Source organism: Dermacentor albipictus, chromosome 5, assembly GCF_038994185.2.
Source record: "Dermacentor albipictus isolate Rhodes 1998 colony chromosome 5, USDA_Dalb.pri_finalv2, whole genome shotgun sequence".
NCBI classification, from domain to species: domain Eukaryota; kingdom Metazoa; phylum Arthropoda; class Arachnida; order Ixodida; family Ixodidae; genus Dermacentor; species Dermacentor albipictus.
Window position 1 is genome coordinate 51959873 of NC_091825.1, and position 18962 is coordinate 51978834.

Sequence of the window (18962 nt, forward strand, 5' to 3'; positions counted from 1 at the left end):
TATATTTCAATTTGAATTCAGTGCTTGGAAATTTGGCTACAAATATTGGCAAATATAAGCTACAATTTTTGGCAAATATAAATTGCAAAAGGAGGCCGTGTAATCATTAACTGTATGGGAGCCTCATGTGAAGGTTAGTTGAGGAGATGACGGTCTGTACGACAGTAAATTAAAACAAGTTAATGTTGTTATCATATTGTGGATATAAGAGTAAAAGAAATCTCAAAGACAGTAAATTGAGCACAAATACAGAAGTAAAAAAGAAGTAATCAATAGAAACAGAAAAAATCAAATTATGCGAGTATCAAAAGGTGAGTGTCAAACGTCAAGCACACGCACACAAACATAACGCGAAGAACGCACACATATTTATTCCGCTAAAAAGAGAACTCACATGGTCAAGAAAGAAAAGTAGGAGCAGATTGTGTGAAAGATAAGGTAGGTAGCAAACATAGATGAAAGTGCCAACACCGGCACATGAAGTACTTCCCGCCAACCTGCGGCAGCAGGCTGACGCCCCGGCCCTACCGCCCTGATGCATCATGATACACAGTTAGCAAAAATGGTTGAAACAAAAACAAAAAAACAACACGCATCAATGAGTAAATCCTGCAAGAACATTTTCAGATCATATTATGTCGTCTTACAGACTGTTATAACTAAGATGAAGCAGTTCCCCAATAAAACGCAAGAAAAATGAATTGGCATGCACCATGATTTTCGCGCACTTTGAGCAAGAAAAAGCTTTTTTGTTAGATGCGAGCCTCTAAGTGTTACCGCTAACTACAGATGGTGTTGAAATTAGGCCAACCGTGGGCTTAATGGTTATCAAGTTCTAAATGAAGGCGCCTAAAGTGCAGTTAAATATCTCACATACGGTACCATGTCATTGGTTCTGAGCGGTTCTCTTGAATTTGCATTCTAAGTGGTGTAAGTTTGATTGCTTGATTTTGAATGACTTGCAACGAGCTGATGGGAGTAGCATATGTGTGTCTCCAAGACGCCGCATCATAGTTATGTGAATATACATTAGAGCGACAAGTATGTTTTAGGACTAAAATATGAAGAAGCACTGATCAGGGTTCATATGGGATTAGACATTTTCTTTATTAGGCATTCATTAGAATGACAGAACTTAAGATTGCTGTTTATCTTGACTTCTAGATATGTGACGCATTCACTTGCACTAATTAGATGCCGACTAATTGATACGACAGTTATACTATATCAGAGACATTGGCGAGAGCTCAAAACAATTAGCTTTGATTTTAAATGCATCTATGGCCAGTTTGATTTTAATGCACCATTACTGAACGTTTCCAAGAGAAGCATTCAATTAACATAGTAGTACTGAAATGACATCAACAACATATCACTGACTGGCTTCAGACTACTATAGGCTGTAAGCTGTAAATACATATAACCAATTTTTCCCCATAATTGCAATATTTGAACAGAATAAGTTTACAGAACTACGATCTGGTTTTTCAGTGCCGATCTAAGCGGTTCTTTGACTGCCGGGTTCCATTTCTTGAAACTTGCCTACGTTCGGCAATGTATGTAAAACAATGGATGTCATAAGTTACAATGATTAATTATGAAGTAGCTAGAATAATTTATTTACGTTGAATACAACAAATTTCAGTGCAATCGGTCAATTGGTTGTATCAAGAAAGCATTCCCGTCTTTGGCACATATTTCCGTAAGGCAAGAGTAGTTGGGCGCTTGCTCTGAAGTCCTTCGCTGCATTCTTAGAGCCTTACCGTTCTAGGCATCGGCAGGAACCCTTGAATTCAGCACAATAGTCAGTAGCAGCACCATTGGTTACAGTGCAGAAAGCACTGCAAATTACTATTGCGGAAATCCTTTGGGTTTCGGAATTTCACGAAAGTGAAGGTGTAGGTTGGATGACAATTTTTACCTTCAGTGAAACTTGTTAAAGGTAGCGGCGTTTCCGGAGAATTCATTTCCCACATTCACTTTGCCTGCACCTAAATCTAACTACACGTGCGTTTTCGTCCACGAAAACACCCGACGTGTACTTAGATTTAGGTGCGCGTTAAAGAACCCCAGGTGGTCCAAATTTCCGGAGTCCTCCACTGTGGCGTGCCTCATATTCAGATCGTGGTTTTGGCACGTAAGAACAGCGTAATTTTTTGCGCCTGGTGTTGCCGAATTATTCGCTATCACCCTGTGGTTGGCGATCGAGCATCTTGATCAGCTCAGGTGTGACAGCAAAAGCTCCAGAGGGGCGTTGGTCTGAGGTTCGATCGCCGCACCCAGACGGTTTTTCCGTTATAACGCTGGAGCTTGCTTTGTGAGAAACAAAGAAGGGGTTATTTCGTCGCTTTGGACTACTTTGTGGTGGACGACGTTTTCTGTACTTCAGTGGGTGAAGCCACGGAACGTCTATCATTGCTAAAATGTGACAAGAACGATTCACCATCTATGTTTTCTTTTCTTTTTCTTTTTTCTTCTTTTTTTTTCTGTTGGCTTCATTTGGGAACTCTCCTTGTTACCCAGACAGAGGCTGCACTTGCTCAAGACGCAGTGAATATCCTCGCAAAAGGAGTGGGGAGCTTGGCGAGAACAGGAAAGCTGGGCCTCCCACCTGCTGTATGCTGCCGTGGGAATCATTCCTTTGAGGTGTGGGAGCAGTCTCGGCTTCTTGTGGACGCTGTGAAGAAGGTACTATGACTGCGGTGTGTTGCCTGCTCAGGCTTAAGTCATCAGTGCCCGAAAGCAAAGGTTTCAGACTTCCTTGGCAACGGCCACTGTAAGCATAAAGGACAACCGTCACTCCAGAAGGAGACTTCGAATTTTTAAAATTATACTCATAGTCAAGGAAAATTTATGGCAGAAAAAAGCGCACCATTCCATTCCCAGGACGAAGAAAGCTAGACAGACACGAGTGCTGATTAGTAGCTAAAATTTGCATTAAAAGTGCACCCCCAATTACACCAGTGAAGTCATTCCACGAAGAGTCCGTCTAGAATGACGTGCCGTAATCGGAAGCCTCTCACCACGCACGAAGAGTCACGGTTCATGTAAATTCAGCTGAACTTGTTCTGAGCGCAATGTAGCGTATGCGTATTCCAGTGCATTTGTGTTTGTCGTGTAGCAGGCACTGAGGGTCATTTTAGGGGAAGTCTGTCGAAGCTTGTTTTAAAGCCCCTTGCAAGGTTTAGTGCTGTTTTGACATTAACATGCATCAGCTAGCACGCGCTAATACCCTGACGCCAGTCTCCATGCTTTTGGGGCTCGGATTATTCGAGGCACAATCAAATTATTCAAGAACGCTCACCGCATTATCTTTTCCTTTTCACAGTAAAGAAAGCTGAAAGTCGCCGCTGCCACATGATTAAGGTTGCACAAATCGCTTATGACTTGAGGTTTCAACTTTCCTTGGTTAAATATAGTTGAATCCAAATAAAAAAGCCGCGTTTGGTCATCGAGTGCATTCGAAAACACTTCCGGCGCATATTTCCTGGTCAAAAAACCCGCAACAAATGTTTTTGTGCCTCGAATCTGGTTAAGTGATTGCGTTCTAGTCTGCAACGACAGATCTAGGCTAAATAACAACAACAACAACAACAACAACAACAACAACAATAATAATAATAATAATAATAATAATAATAATAATAATAATATAGCTTTGCAAAGATGCACATTTGAGCTTTTCGTTGATAAGCAGGGCAGTTGCACGGGATTCATGGAATGGGAGTTTAGTTGTAAAACCGTGCGTAGACGTACGGGAAGTGAAAGAGAAATGAAGCAGAGAAATGAAACAGCGAGTACAACTGAATACCGCGAATGCATCGCTTAGCCTCGCATTTTGTAATTGTTATGTCCCAAGGAAATATGAATGCGTGCAGTGCTTGCAGGAAAAAGAAATGAACATGCGTACATGTCTTATGCATGTAAAGAATGTAAGGCTAACAATAAAAGAAAACGAAAATGCGGAGACACGGTTGATACCGCTCCGGCTCCCTGATATCTCGTAAACAAGAGTGGCAAAACGTTTTTCTTTTTTCTTATTCCGCCCCTGGAGTGGTAATGAAATAAATGTTTTTTTTTTCTCATTATGCTGGCATATTTATTTCCCCATTAGGTCAGCACAATGATCCTGGCTTTTTCATTAACTCGGCCTATCGCAAAGTATAAGAGCTCAAATAGCCGGAGTCTCGTTAGGAGGATGTACGAAGAGAAGTACACTCTTTCCAAAAAATGTAGTGTGAACGAAATACTACAGAGGACTTTCTCCGCCACAACGAGCTCGTTCTTATATGACAGGGACGACATGCTCTCGCTGTATGTCGTTGTCTGTGTGAAGAAATGGAATACCCGAATATATAAACCTACGCCAGCGCAGAAGTGTGTTTTGAAAAGTCGATTGAAGCTTTTGTGATAATGTTTCTTTGTGAGCTTAATACCATAAAGCACACAGATACCTGTTTAGTGTTTTGCAAAAATGTCGGGGTGGCAAGATTCAATTTGTACAAGGTAATACCCCAACTGAGAATTACGAAAGCAAGATCATGAACGCACAAAATAAAGTACGTTGTCGTCTGCCCTAATGTGCACATTCACCAACTGTCTACATTCACTGCAATATTTTGATACACAGGCTCACTAATTTTATACGTGCGTTTGTTTTGTTGTCGTGGCCGCCTATAGATAGAGGGAGAGACAAACTGATAAAGTGATGGGCAGGAAGGTTAGCTGAGCTAAGCCCTGTTGGTTATGCAGCACTGGCGAAGAAGAAAGAGGCCCACAGCTTCCTTAATGGGGCCAGAAGGAACACTGGCGCTGCGGTGCTGCTGTAAAGTGTGCTGGCGACTTCGTGGTCGCGCTGTTGCTTTTTAAGGGGGCCCGCGGGCGCTCAGGAGGTCAGAGTAGATAGTAAGGAGAAAGGTCCCCTAGGGGAACATCAGAAGAGCACCGCCGTTGATAACAGAAAAAGGAGGAAAGCAAGAAAATGAGCTCGCCATGCAATAGGGTATATAAACGTGCAGGACGGCAGAAAAAAGGAAAAGTGGGCAAAGATTGAGGAGCAGTTACATAGAGAACAAATAGGGGTGTATGCGGTTAAGGAAACGCACCTTAGAGGCTCGAAAGAGCCGCCAGTTATTGAGAACTATGTTTGGGAAGGGTGCAACAGAACTACGTCGGAAAGAAAAGGAGGGGGAGTCGGAATGCTCATCCATCAGGGAGCCAAATGGAAAAGAGTAAATTCACAATGTCAAAAGCATCTTTGGTTATCAGGTACAATGAGTGCGAAAGAAGCTTGGCTCAGCGTTACGTATTTGTGGACCGGAAAAAATTCACACAGAATAATAAAGAGTTAGTGGAATGCATAAGCGCTTATATTAAGGGTTTCGGGAATGGTGCTGGAATTGTCCTATTAGGTGACGTGAATGCCCACATACAGGATTTAGATGGCTATACCGACAATAACGGGAAGTCAATGCTAGACCTTCGTGAGCAACATAACCTCGTTATCGTGAATACGTGGCCTAAGTGTGAAGGACAGATCACGTGGGAAATGGGAAACCGGCAATCGACCATTGATTATTGTCTGATGACAGAACGAATTCATGATAAGTTCAGAGAAATGGTCATCGATGAGGAAGGGTTTAGCAGCATAGGGAGTTACCATAAACGCATCATTTTGAAAATGGGATATGTAGTTGGGAAAGAGAGAAAGGAGAGCGAAATGGCCAGTCCAAATTTGAACGCTGAACAAATAGCAAATATAGTAACTAGAGTTGAGGAAGAACTTGGCAAATGGCCAGGTAAAGAGTGGGAATATGGTGAGCTTCTAAGTGTAATAACGACAGAAATACGCAAAGAGAAACAACATGTTCGTTGGAAAGGAAAAAAAAACCGAAAAGCTGGTGGAACAAGGCGATACGAGAAGCGATCGCCGAACGACAGAAAGCTTCTCGAAAGCACAGGCAGGCAAAGAAGGCGCAGTTGCCGCAGGATGAAGTAACCAGTAAATGGGAAATATACCGAGAGAAACATTCTATGGTTCAAATACTGGTGCAAGCAAAATTAAAAGGTGAAAGTGAAAGTTGGTAGCCAGAAATACGTGAGGAAAAGAAGGCCGCACCTAGAATATTTTGGAACCACATAAATTTATTAGGCAGGAAGTTAACAACAATACAACAACATATCCTATACGAAGATGAAAACAGACTGGAAGGAGAAGCGGCAATAAATTACATCCGAAAAGTAACAGCCGAATCTTTCCAAGGCAATGACGAGATTGTATTTCAAGAAAAAAAATAGCATGAAAAAGACCGAAGTGGTAAAGGAGCTGGTGCTGACAAATTTAAACTAGAAGAAAGCGGCAGAGAAAATTCCTAATCGCACAGCCACAGGCCTAGACGAGGTTCCCGTTAGGCTGATAAATGAACTAGGACCAAAAATAAGGAAGCTCTGGTAAAAGCAGTGGAAATAACTTTAAAAGATAGACGAATACCAGACAGTTGGCGACAAAGTAGAATGAATTTAATTTATAAAGGTAAGGCGGAGAAAGACAGAATTCACTCGTATAGACCGTTGACCATTACATCGGTAATATACAGGCTAGCAATGCAAGCAGTAAATTAAAACTTCAAGCATGGGCAAAGAATAATGGCATTTTGGGAGAGCTTCAGAATGGCTTCAGAATAGGTAGGCGTTTGGATGATAACTTGTTTGTTCTTACTCAGTGTATTGAAATATCAAAAGTAGAAAGCAGAACTTTATATGTGACCTTTTTAGACATTACAGGAGCCTACGACAACCTAGATCGCAACATTTTGTGGGTTATTGTGAAAGGGGAAGTCTTAGGTAACGATTGTCTACAGCTTTTGAGAGAGATTTACCTGTAAAATACCGTTTGCGTTGAATGGGAAGGGATGAGAAGCTAGGAGAAAGTTCACATCAACAAGGGACTGAAGCAGGGGTGCCCTTTATCCCCGCTGCTGTTTATGATGTACATGGTGAGGATGGAAAAGGCGCTAGAAGGAAGTAATGTCGAGTTAAATCTCTCATACAAACAGGCGGGTACAGTAGTAGAGCAGCAACTCCCAGGTTTATTTTATGCGGACGAAATTTAGTTGCTAGCTAACGAGCGTAGTGATTTGCAACGTCTGGCTAATATCTGTGGACAGGAAGGCAACAATATAGGTTTGAAATTTAGCGTTAGAAAATCAGGTGTTATAGTATTCAGTGAAAACATTGAACAGACAGTGGGGATGCAGGGCCAAGAAATACCTCGGGTAACAGAAGATAAATACCTTGGTATATAGATAACCGAAGGCAATAGATATATGGAAACATAGAAAAAAACAATAACAGTGAAAGAGAAGAGAAATGCAGCCATAATGAAGCACAGAGAGCTATGGGGATACAATAGGTGCGAGGTGTTCTGAGGTATATAGAAAGGTGTAATGGTTCCAGGACATACTTTTGGAAATGCGGTTATTTGCTTTAAATCAGGGGTACAATCAGGACTCGATGTGAACGAAAAGTCAGTGGGTCGCCTCGCATTGGGTGCTCACGGGAAGACTACAAATGAAGCTGTGCAGGGTGATGTGGGTTGGACTGGTTTTGAAGTAAGGGAAGCTCGCAGTAAAGTTGAGTATGAAGGACGGCTGAGGAATATGGAAGAAAGTAAATGGGCTGGGAGGGTGTTAAGGTATCTGTACAGGAAAAACAGTGATTCACAGTGGAGGAAAATAACTAGAAAGCTTACCAGCAAGTATGCGGCCTGTATGGTGGGCAACACAGCGACAAAGAAGGTCAAGCGGAAAGTCAGAGAGGCTGAAATAATCTCATGGGTGGCGGCAATGGAAAAGAAACCTGCCATGAGTAACTACTTAAGAGGAAAAAAAGGAAAACACGAAATCAGGAAAGAAACCATATACGATAACTCAAAGGGAAACATTACTTTTCGAAGCGGGATCGGGATGCCTTAGAACACGCACCTATAAAGCGAGATATAAGAAGGAAAAAGTAGCATGTGCTGTCTGTGGTAAAGCTAGGGAAACTACGGAGAATGTTTTATTAGAATGTGAAGACGTCTACCCAGCGGTCGATTTAGGCACCACTGGCCTCCTTGAAGCCCTTGGGTTCAGAGGGAGCAGTGGTAAAGCAAACATGTCCGCAATAGACATTAGTAAGAGGCGACTGGAGGATTGGTGGAAGAAAAGTAGGGAAACGACAAAAGACGGAGACGTACAAAAGCACAGTTCGCAATAGGGGATCAGAAAATTTGGGCGTTGTAGTTCATAGTGTTTTTTTGTATCTTTTTTCATTGTTTAACCTAGGTAGAATATTAGGCAGTATAGTAGCAAGAGCTTGGTGGCGCAACCCACCGCCCCGTTCCAAAAGGGACGCTCATAACATCCATCCATCCATCCATCTATGCGCGCGCAGCCAAAAAATAAAATAAAATAAGTAAACAAATTTTAAAAATGAATATGCAACAAAAACGCTGAACATATCAACTGTTACAAAGAAATTGCTTCAGCACAAAAGGAGAGTGATTTGTTGTCTCGTGAAGAAACAGCGCACGAATACGCAGAACAAGAAAAAAAGAGGAGAGCATTAATGCCCTGAACTCGCTGCTCAAAATTTATTAGAATAACGAGATTAACATAAGCACATGAAATATCACGCGCTACATGCTGAGGCGTTTTGCATTTCGCAAGTGAAATGCTGTTTTTTTTCTTGATTGGTGCACCCGTGCGTTGATTATCTGGGATGGAACCATATTAACTCGGCCAGCCTACAGTTCTTCTAAAAGATTCGTTAACTTTTTCAAAATATAGGTTCTCTTGTATTCTGAAATTTTTGCCTATCTAAACGGAAATTGCAACCACATGGTAAAGTGTAGACTTTGGTATCAATACGGTGAGTGAATTTATCTAATTCAGTCTTACGAGGAGCGTCTTCAGTCGCACAAGTAGAGACAGACAGATCCGAGAGCCAAGCGGGCTTGATTTCTGAAATAGATGCTGCTCCTCTCCCCGCGAGTACGGCCACTCAGAGCATGGCTAGTAGGCACACAGACATGTCGCATAGTCTTTTCTTGAATTCTTGTGATTTCTGTAAAACTCGTTTACAATATTTTTTTCAATAGTTCAGTTCTATGCTGCGTAAAAAAAAATGTACAAGGATATAATTCATGTGGTTCTTCCTGTTCCTCTTTATAGAGCAATGATCGCCTCAAAGAAGGTGAATTTTGTGAACGAAGTACACACTGGCACAACACCTCTTAAAACGTCGGTGAAAGAAGGGGGTTCGTTCGTACCTTTAGAGGGACCCTTGTTTCTATGCAAAAAATTGGAGACTATTGAAGGTTTTTTTTTTCATAATTGGTGGTATGTGGTTGTCTGTAGGCGCCTCCTTAAACGGACCTTAAGAAAGGACTTGCCTTTGGACGCCCTTGACAATCAATTGCTCCCAATTGAAAATAAGGAGGTGCTACAGTTTTATCTGGCTCTGTTACTAGAAGTGCACAGAATATGGTAATATAGCATGGTGGCTGTCAGGTTAGTGAGAATGCAGGTTGGGTTCCAGAGTACTTTTCTAATTATATGTTCCTTTGTAGAAGCACAAAGGAAACAATCAAATGTTGCTCCATAAAGCCGACAAACCGAAAGCCTTCTATACATTAGAAAATTTCAGAAAATTTGTAAAGGCAGCCTATAGGCTCGGATGAAGTTGCGCCTTTTTTGTTCTACTTGTGTCCGTATTACAAAAAAAAGTCTGTTTAGAAAGGCAATAAAACAGTCGTAGTGCAGTTTGCATTGCCACATCTAGTATGCTTGTATAATTCAATTAAGAATCACATAGACTCGGGCATGCAATAATTTTCACGCCGCATTGCAGTATTCTTAACATATGTATCCACAAGTCGCCAGCTTTCACGCGCAAATCCCGTGGTTCCAGCAGAAGTTCGCGAGCTTCGACTGGCGCTCACGTACCGTGCGTATTGAACGACGTGTCTCGCAATTCCCTCTTTTGTCAACTTCGTTGCAAGAAGAAACTACTGTGCTGGGAATACTGAAGTATACCATCTACTGTGTTATACCATTGCTACACTAGCGACTATTGTACTACTATACTACAATGTCTTAGAATGTAATAAAGTTCAAATAACACACTTTTCCGTCGCAAAATAAATTTCGCTTTCTCGTATAAGTTACCGCAGCACCGCTTTCACCAGACGCTCCTTTTTGAAGCAGTAGGAGCATTGCGCAACCCGAAAAGCAGCGTTGTGAGATAAACAAATAGATTTGGAGATACAGAACGGTACAAAAAAGCCAGCATACGTGAGCCTGCAGTGTCTTAATCCCTGGCCGGATAAGCAACACACAATTATGCGAATGAGAGTCAGAATATATATATATATATATATATATATATATATATATATATATATATATATATATATATATATATATATATATATATATCACGTGCGCCTATTTTCATTGAATTACGACTGATGGGTCGTTGAGCGTGCGTTACGATTTGCACAGATGTACTGAGGAGCATATACTTTCATTTTATATATAAAGGTAGCTGCGAAAAAAAAAGTGCGATTACGCAGTCCGGAACATTCATATCGCTAGTTTTTACACATTCCAAAGCTATACAATATTTACTAGCTTTCTTTTCTTTTTTTGCTAAGCAAACGAACAAGCATAACGATATTGCGCTGTGTCGGCAGCTCTGGACTTCACATTTACCGGCCGCCTTTCGTTCTCTCCTATAGCGGCGTCGCACACATGTCTTAAAAATGTAAAGACGTTCGGGTCAGTCGCAACTACAGCGTGCGTAAGCTATAACACCTAGAAGACTGTGTTAACCGATAGCGCTAACAAACGCAATAAGGTATGGTAAAGCTACAGCTGCTGCCCTGGGTCTACTTTCACGTGGCGTCTCTCGCCTTCCCGTGAAAATAGTATTTGAAAGGTTGCTCAGGCCTTGCTGTCATCGCTTTGGCTAGTTTGTAGCGTTTGTTTTGCTTAAAAAAATGTCTGTTTTGCAAGTGCCTATGCATTGAAATAACCGAGATGAAATAACGGGCAACCGGTAAATAAAAGTATTGCTATCTAGTTTTAATGTAACGCTGCATGTTTGTAAGCCTTGCCTTTGCGCATTTATCGCAGACGCCTTTCTCTGGTATGACTGGTCCTGTCTGGCTCGACCATATGGGTCGCCGGCGCAATGTATCTCTTCACGTGGTGAAGCTGAAACGAGGAGGGCTGAGTTCAGTGAGTAAACTTTTTTTTTTTCATTCCTGTTTCGCAGCAGTTCGCTCATGTCTCTTGAACTGATAGTTAGCATTTACCTGCCCTATTCTTACAGGCTATTATGCGTGTGTGCTCGAATACGTACTCAAATTTAACTTTTATGGTGTCTGAAATTAAGAGCCTCGCATATATTGGCTGAAATCAATACGAAATGTTATTGTCGCTTGCAGGGTGCACAAGGCAAACCGAGCGTGTCAGGGGGGAGATTTGGGGTGCTCAAATTTACTCTATGCTATTTATGAGCGATAGTTGCAAGACATCCTTCTTACAAAACGTCTGAGTGTGCGCCCATCATATTAACAGCCGAAAATATGAAATCATAAATAGGTACGTACACACATAACGGGGTTACCTGTTTCGATGTGGTGCGACAAACTACAATATTAACCTTGATTGAAATGACCTCTATTAAAGCATTTTAGTTACCCAGGCTGCAGGAAGCGCGGGAAAGATTTATGGCACGTTTCAGTTATGTGGATTTTAAGGCAGCCGTTTACCCGATGCTTTATTCGGAGGGGCCGTTTGCTGAGGACGACTGTTGCCACCGATGGTGATGACTACAGACGTACAAAGAATAGGAAGGGCGAAGATAATGCTTATAATATATGTATTGCACGCGTTGGAAAAAATATAAGCATTTATATATGGACTATAAAGGAGTTGGACCTTTCGTCCATCTCTTTCTTCCGCTGCTTTCAAGTTTAAAACGAACGAGCCCAGGAGCACCCACTAGCCACTGACAATGCCCACGAACGTGAATAGCATACGGCGGCATCGAACAAGTGCATAGTCAACCGGACAGGTAAAAATAAGAAAAACGAAATTAATATGGCCAACAGACCAAAATTACCTATATAGAGATATGCTTTGCCCAAAAGCACATATTCTAAGCGAAACGTTTGATCGCAAGATAGCTCCTGCGCAAGCGCCATTCCCTTTTCAATTGTATAGTTTGCGTAGGATAACGTGTCGCCTTTCCTTTGTGACTAAATGAACTGGTGGTATCTTTGTACCTATGCATTAAATATACCATGCACGTACAAATGCATTCAATGGTATGCGCGATTTACGCCTCGCCTCATATGAGCTTAACATTTGAGACAAAGAACACTTGGCAAACGAAACGCTTGAGTTCAAGCAGAACTGACCTCATTCCGTATAGCTGTGTGTTTAATGAAGAACTTCTTTTCTTTATCGCATAGGAGATTAATTTTCAATATATTTCCGAACGTGCTGAAATGTTGGGGGCTTTCCGGACTGTGCTGTTTAAAAGAAAATGGTCTGAAAACGGTTGTTTTCCAATACCTAGTTTGTTGTTGAGCATGGAGGAAGGAATGAATAAGATGAGAACATTGAGCAGCACAATTGGAATTAGGGGAGCCGGCCCAACATATGCTCTGACGCAGATGACCTACAGATCAGGCCTATTAAACATGTGTTAGATATTATTATTTATGTACTCGAATATATATTTGACTTTACTTTTTCTGCTGGAATCTTCCCATAAGAAGTGCTAGTTCCGAAACCATAAGTGTTTCACAAGAGCTGAGATAAAAAATACGTTTAAGTATTACAGTCATAAATCTATATTACCCATCATATCAAAGCCTTAGAAAAACTGATTCACTAGAACTTGTTTTTTTTTTCTTTCATAAGCACCGTGTCATCACTTTTTCGCCATTCGGGCTCGTGAAGGGTCGCTCAACTGAGCGTGCTCTCTTAGAGCAGAAGAAATTTATACTAGATGTTTTTGATCGCAAAGTACACACATTAAGCGCATCTTCGTAGATTCCTCGAAAGCTTTTGACACCATAAATCACGCGACAATGTTAAATAAATGCAATTATTACGGCTTTCGTGGCATGTTTTTGTCAAACGTTTTGAATCATTATTATACCGTCAGCCGATGATTGTGGTCAACGATGACGCCTCCAATTTACAAGCACTTTCAGCGAGAGCGCCCCACGGTAGTGCTTTGGGACTCCTGTTATTTTGCATCTACATCAATGACATTGCAAATAGTGATACTTCCGTAAAGTATGTAATATATGCTGATGATACAATATTTCTAACTGCACAACATGAGTCTAACCAAATGGACGACGCCACTCACGTGCTTATGACGTCATTTTCCTGAAAAAGTGTAAATTCTTAAAAAAAAATAAGCGCTACCAAATTGAAAGCTGTTTTTCTTAGGCCTAGAAATTGAAATAATCATCTCCCACTTAAAGTTCAAGCATAAAAATTCAGAAATACAGATAGTGCCACGTTTTAAATGCCTAGATGTAATTTTCGAACAACCCATGTTATAAACTGCGCAGGTTAAATCACTGCTTTCCACTAACTCCTGGATTTCAGGCATTCGTTGAGGGTGCGTTTTTCATCGCCAGAAACAGACTTCTCGTCTATAAATATTTGTTCTTATTTCGTATAAACTACTGTCATCTTTTTTTAGCCACAACGCCTTTCTCAATGCTCACCACACTTTGATGACTGGTCTAATCTTTCACCTGACTTCACAAATATCCGTAAATTACATATGATACCAAGAAAATACTATTCGTTCAATTGCAAATGTTTCTTATGGTGGCCACACTGCCTCACTTTTTCATGAAATGAATCCAGCTACTCTACCAGTCGGTTATGGCCAAATTCTTATAAAGCGGAACACGCAGGCCTTAGAAATCGTAAATTTATAAGCAACGTTTAAGTTTCGGGAAATTTACTTATAACGCTCGTCTCGTTCAAGTTTAAGGTATTCGGTGCACACGCACAAATTGCCAGAAATAAATCCTGCGATTTCTTTGCCTGTTTATTTGAATCTACTTAGAATCTGAAAACAGCGATTACGGTTTTTCAAGGCTTTTTTGCACCTTGCTGAACTCACTCTCCATGTATTGTTTTGCTTATGCCAGTTTACCGCTCTTCTTATGCTATTATTGAATTAATGTTGGTTGTACTTTTTTGATTATACCGAGTAATTCGATCCACCTTATCTGTATTTTATGTACATTCTAGCATTGGTTGTACTTATTGCGAATATAGCGTATTCGTCGCCTAACTTTAATCTTGCACAGCACGCATTATAGTTGTGTTTTATTGAATCTGTACTTTCAATATGCCTGAGCACGCTGTTGCAATTATTATGCACAATTTATTATTTTGCTTGCGTGGATTGCATTTTTGCGTTGTCGTATTTGCCTGTCCCTGCCACCTGTACTGGGATGGGGTGCTATTGAAGCCCGCGTAGCAGCTTCTCACCACAGCCCTCAGCATCCCGAATGTTGGAATAAAGTTTGATTTGATTTATGAGTTGCGAACTATATTGCAGGTATTTCTCAAATGGCGTATATGAGGCACTTTTTGTTTTATGGTACGAAAACACTGAGCCAACTTCATATTTTCTTAGTTTCAAAAGTGAACACATATCTACTATTTTGTGGTTATTTTTCTCGAATATCTGTATGGAGTGCTATTCATAAACTAAACTGTTTGAACAGACTGAACATTATACCGTCACGGGGAATGTTGAGCTGTCGCCCGAGGTTGGCGTTTTGCAATCTGTGTGCGATATTGTACACCATGCACCTTGAATATCCTGGCGTTTTGGCATTAAACGCGGTTGGCTACAGCAGTCAATGCTTCAGCAGGCTAATGCGACGCTCCGCAAATCATTAAGTAGTTGTCGTTCTTCAGATGATGACAGTGTCCGCTTTGAGAGGCTGCTGCCCTCCCAGTTCAGATCCAGAGTAATCACTGAGATGTGCTGATGTTTTATGCACTCATTATATTGCAGGGGCTTGCCCTGTACGTTTCAGCGCTGTTTACGTCTTCCCTGATTTCGTCCTGTCCTTCACACTGATTTTGCCCCCTTCAACTGTTAATAACTTGTTAACCAATTTATCGACATTTTCAAAATTCTTTGCAAAACGCCGCGAGTAAACTCCACCTAAGCACCATGACCTTGCATCTAAAGTCATTGTTCTACCAGTAACTAATGCTATCTGTATAACTCGTGCGACCTAATAAAATTTATAGTATCATAACGTGTCGGTATTTTCTTATTGCAATAGCATATGTTTGCAGAGTGAACATTTGTGTGTGTATGTGTTCATGTATATACATTTATGTAGCCGTGCACGGTGTCAAGGCATTGTCATGTTCTCGGCTGACTATTGACACGTGTACTTATCTTTATCGGGCAACCACGTTTCGCCGCTTAACAACTGTAATCGCAGAGCGAGGGACGCGCCTGCATGTATCCGACGTTTCTGGAAAGTTATCGACGCTTCTATCCGCGTGTGTGTTGTCGCCGAACCTTGTGTTATCAGATTTCATCGCGTGACACGAATGGTGTAGAACTTTGTGGACGACACGCGGGTCCCATCAGTTAATCTGGAACATTCGACGACTGATCTATAAAAGCCGACGCGCTTGACCCGCTGATCAGTTTTTCGACGATCGCCGAGCGTGTTCGCCGCTATCGTTGTGCTATAAGTGTAGCCTGTTTTGTGGGCACAGGTTCGCCCAATAAAGGTTAGATTTGTCGTTCACAGTATTGCTACTGTGTTATTCAACGTCACCACCACGTGACATCTGGTGGAGGTGCTTGCACGTTCATGTACCGAACGCCCCCGCAAAGCCGCGATCCTAGCCCGAAGCCCGACGACAAAACCAACGTCGCCCAAGACCAGCGTGCTAGCCGCCGACTGCAAGGACTGCCCCCGGAGCACGGACTTCTACCTGAGAAGACCAAAAAGATTGTGGACAAGGCAGCCCCAATGGCAGCCCGAGCGTCCCCCATCGTGCTGCAGCAGCCCAGGGACCCTCCGACGTTCCGCGGATCAACATTCCAGGACCCGGAAACCTGGCTCGAGACGTATGAGAGGGTCGCTACGTTTAACAGTTGGGACAGCGACGACAAGCTGCGGCATGTCTATTTCGCACTGGAAGACGCCGCCAAGACCTGGTTCGAGAATCGAGAAGCCACTTTAACGACATGAGACCTGTTCCGAAGCGGCTTCTTACAAACGTTCACAAGCGTCGTGCGAAAAGAGCGAGCCCAAGCACTACTAGAAACCAGAGTGCAGCTGCCAAACGAGACGATCGCGATCTTCACGGAGGAGATGGCCCGACTTTTCCGGCACGCCGACCCGGAAATGTCAGAGGAGAAAAAAGTCCGCTTCCTGATGCGGGGCGTCAAGAAAGAACTTTTCGCAGGACTTATTCGTCACCCGCCGAAGACCGTAGCTGAGTTTTCTGCAGAGGCATCGACGATCGAGAAAACTCTGGAGATGCGCACCTGGCAATATAACCGCCAGGGGTTCACGCCACAGTACGCCATCCAAGGATTGGATTCCGGTGACCTTCAGGAGACCATCAGGGCCATTGTGCGCGAATAACTGCGCAAGGTCCTGCCTTCGTCGCAGCCCCAAGTGGCTTCGATCGCCGACATCGTCAAAGATGAGGTTCAGCGGTCGCTTGGAGTCCCGGAGGTGCAATCCCAATTACCGCAACCACAGCCCGAAGCGATGACCTACGCCGCCGTCGTACGCCGTCAAGGTCCCCCTCCGCGACCACGCCAGGGTCCTGCCATTCCGTCGTCCGCCGCCGCCGCCGCCAACGCACCCACCCGTCGCCCAGCGCACCTACCCGAGGATGACCGACGTTTGGCGCGCTCCTTACCACCGCCCGCTCTGCTACCACTGCGGGGAAGCGGGTCACGTCTACCGACGATGTCCATATCGGGAAATGGGACTGCGAGGTTTCGCCGTCAACGCGCCGCGTCCACAGCTTGGAGAGCGCCCACGTGACATCGCCGACTACCTCGCCGCTACTCAATGGAGCCCTCGACGACCATCCCGTTCGCCGTCACCAGGCCGCTACCTGTCGCCGCAGCGCCGACCATACACTGGCCCAGCTCGGGGCCGGTCAGCGAGCCATATCCGGAAAACTAAAAGCAGCAACCGATGGAGGTGCGGTTGCTGTTCGTCGAACTGACGAAGATCCTCCGCCGCCGACGAAGACGCCGAAGAAACTACCTCGACGATATAACGACACGCCGCCGTCCCGACGAAGTCTGAAAGTGAAGAATATGACGGCGAAAGACAACCTGACGACGCGACGTTCCAGCTTCAGCTTAACACGACGCAGCCGTGATCCGACGCCAAGACCCAACTGCAACGCCAGACAAAGAACCACCGACCTCGACGCACTACTCGACAGCCACGCAGTTACCGCCTTAGTCGACACAGGGGCTGATTACTCCGTCATGAGTGGACACATCGCCGCCCAGTTGAAGAAGGTTAAGACTGCATGGGAAGGCCCTCAAATTCGAACCGCTGGAGGACACCTCATTACGCCGACTGGAATCTGCACGGCAAGAATTACCATTCATGACCGGACTTACCCTGCCACCTTCGTTATCCTGCAACAGTGTTCACGAGACGTCATTCTCGGCATGGACTTCCTGAACCAACACGGCGCCATCACCGACCTGAAGTCGCAGTCAATAACGCTGTCGGAAGATCAAGCGATACCATCGGAGCGCCCTTGTAGCCACCACGCCTTGAGTGTGCTCGAAGATCAAGTGAGCATCCCGCCTCGCTCCAGCATCGTTATTTCGGTCGGCACCGAAACACCCTCTGACGTAGAAGGCGTCATTGAAGGCGACCAACGTCTACTACTCGACCGTGAAATTTGCGTCGCAAGAGGGATCGCTCGACTGCACGGAGGAAACACGAGAGTGTTGCTGACAAACTTCAGCCAGGAGTTCAAGCACATCAACAAGGGCACGACGATCGCATTCATCGAGGAAATACAGGAAACCAGCGATGCCTTTGTCCTCTCGGATTCTGTTGCATCTACCCCGACGACCGCAGTTCGCGAGCCAGACTTCAACATAAATCCAAGTCTCCCCGTGATTAAGCAGCAACAGCTCAGAAGTCTGCTTCGACGATACAAAGACTGCTTTTCGACGTCATCAAGGATTCGACAAACACCAGTCGCAAAGCATCGCATAATCACCGAAGAGAGCGCTCGACCACTACGCCAGAGCCCTTACCGAGTTTCGACGCGAGAACGCGAAGCTATAAGACAACAAGTCGACGAAATGCTGCGCGACGACATCATCCAGCCGTCGAAAAGCCCGTGGGCGTCTCCAGTTGTTTTAGTGAAGAAAAAGGACGGAACCCTACGTTTCTGCGTCGATTATCGTCGACTGAACAAAATCACGAAGAAAGGCGTATACCCCCTCCCACGGATAGACGACGCATTAGATCGGCTCTGCAATGCTAAATACTTCTCATCGATGGACCTCAAGTCTGGCTACTGGCAAATAGAAGTCGACGAAAGGGATCGCGAAAAAACCGCCTTCATCACGCCAGACGGCCTCTATGAATTCAAGGTTATGCCATTTGGACTGTGCTCGGCGCCTGCAACGTTCCAGCGCGTGATGGACACGGTTTTAGCAGGATTGAAGTGGCAGACCTGTCTTGTTTACTTGGATGACGTCGTCGTCTTCGCCGGAAATTTCGACGATCACCTTAAGCGGCTTGCGACAGTATTAGAGGCCATCAAGTCATCAGGGCTCACCCTGAAGCCGGAAAAGTGTCGCTTCGCTTACGATGAGCTTCTATTCCT

The 18962-nt window shown here is 43.8% G+C and overlaps 1 protein-coding gene across 2 annotated transcripts in view; it reads left to right on the forward strand.

Annotated features, from left to right (window-relative positions):
- Window positions 1-18962, forward strand: part of LOC135899214 (glutamate receptor ionotropic, kainate 2-like) — a 202724-nt gene that overhangs the window by 146758 nt on the left and 37004 nt on the right. For both annotated transcript variants that reach the window (XM_065428470.1, XM_065428471.1), the window contains exons 8-9: window positions 2524-2688; window positions 11178-11282. In XM_065428470.1, the coding sequence (XP_065284542.1) occupies window positions 2524-2688; window positions 11178-11282 (270 nt within the window). The remainder of the gene's footprint in view (window positions 1-2523; window positions 2689-11177; window positions 11283-18962) is intronic.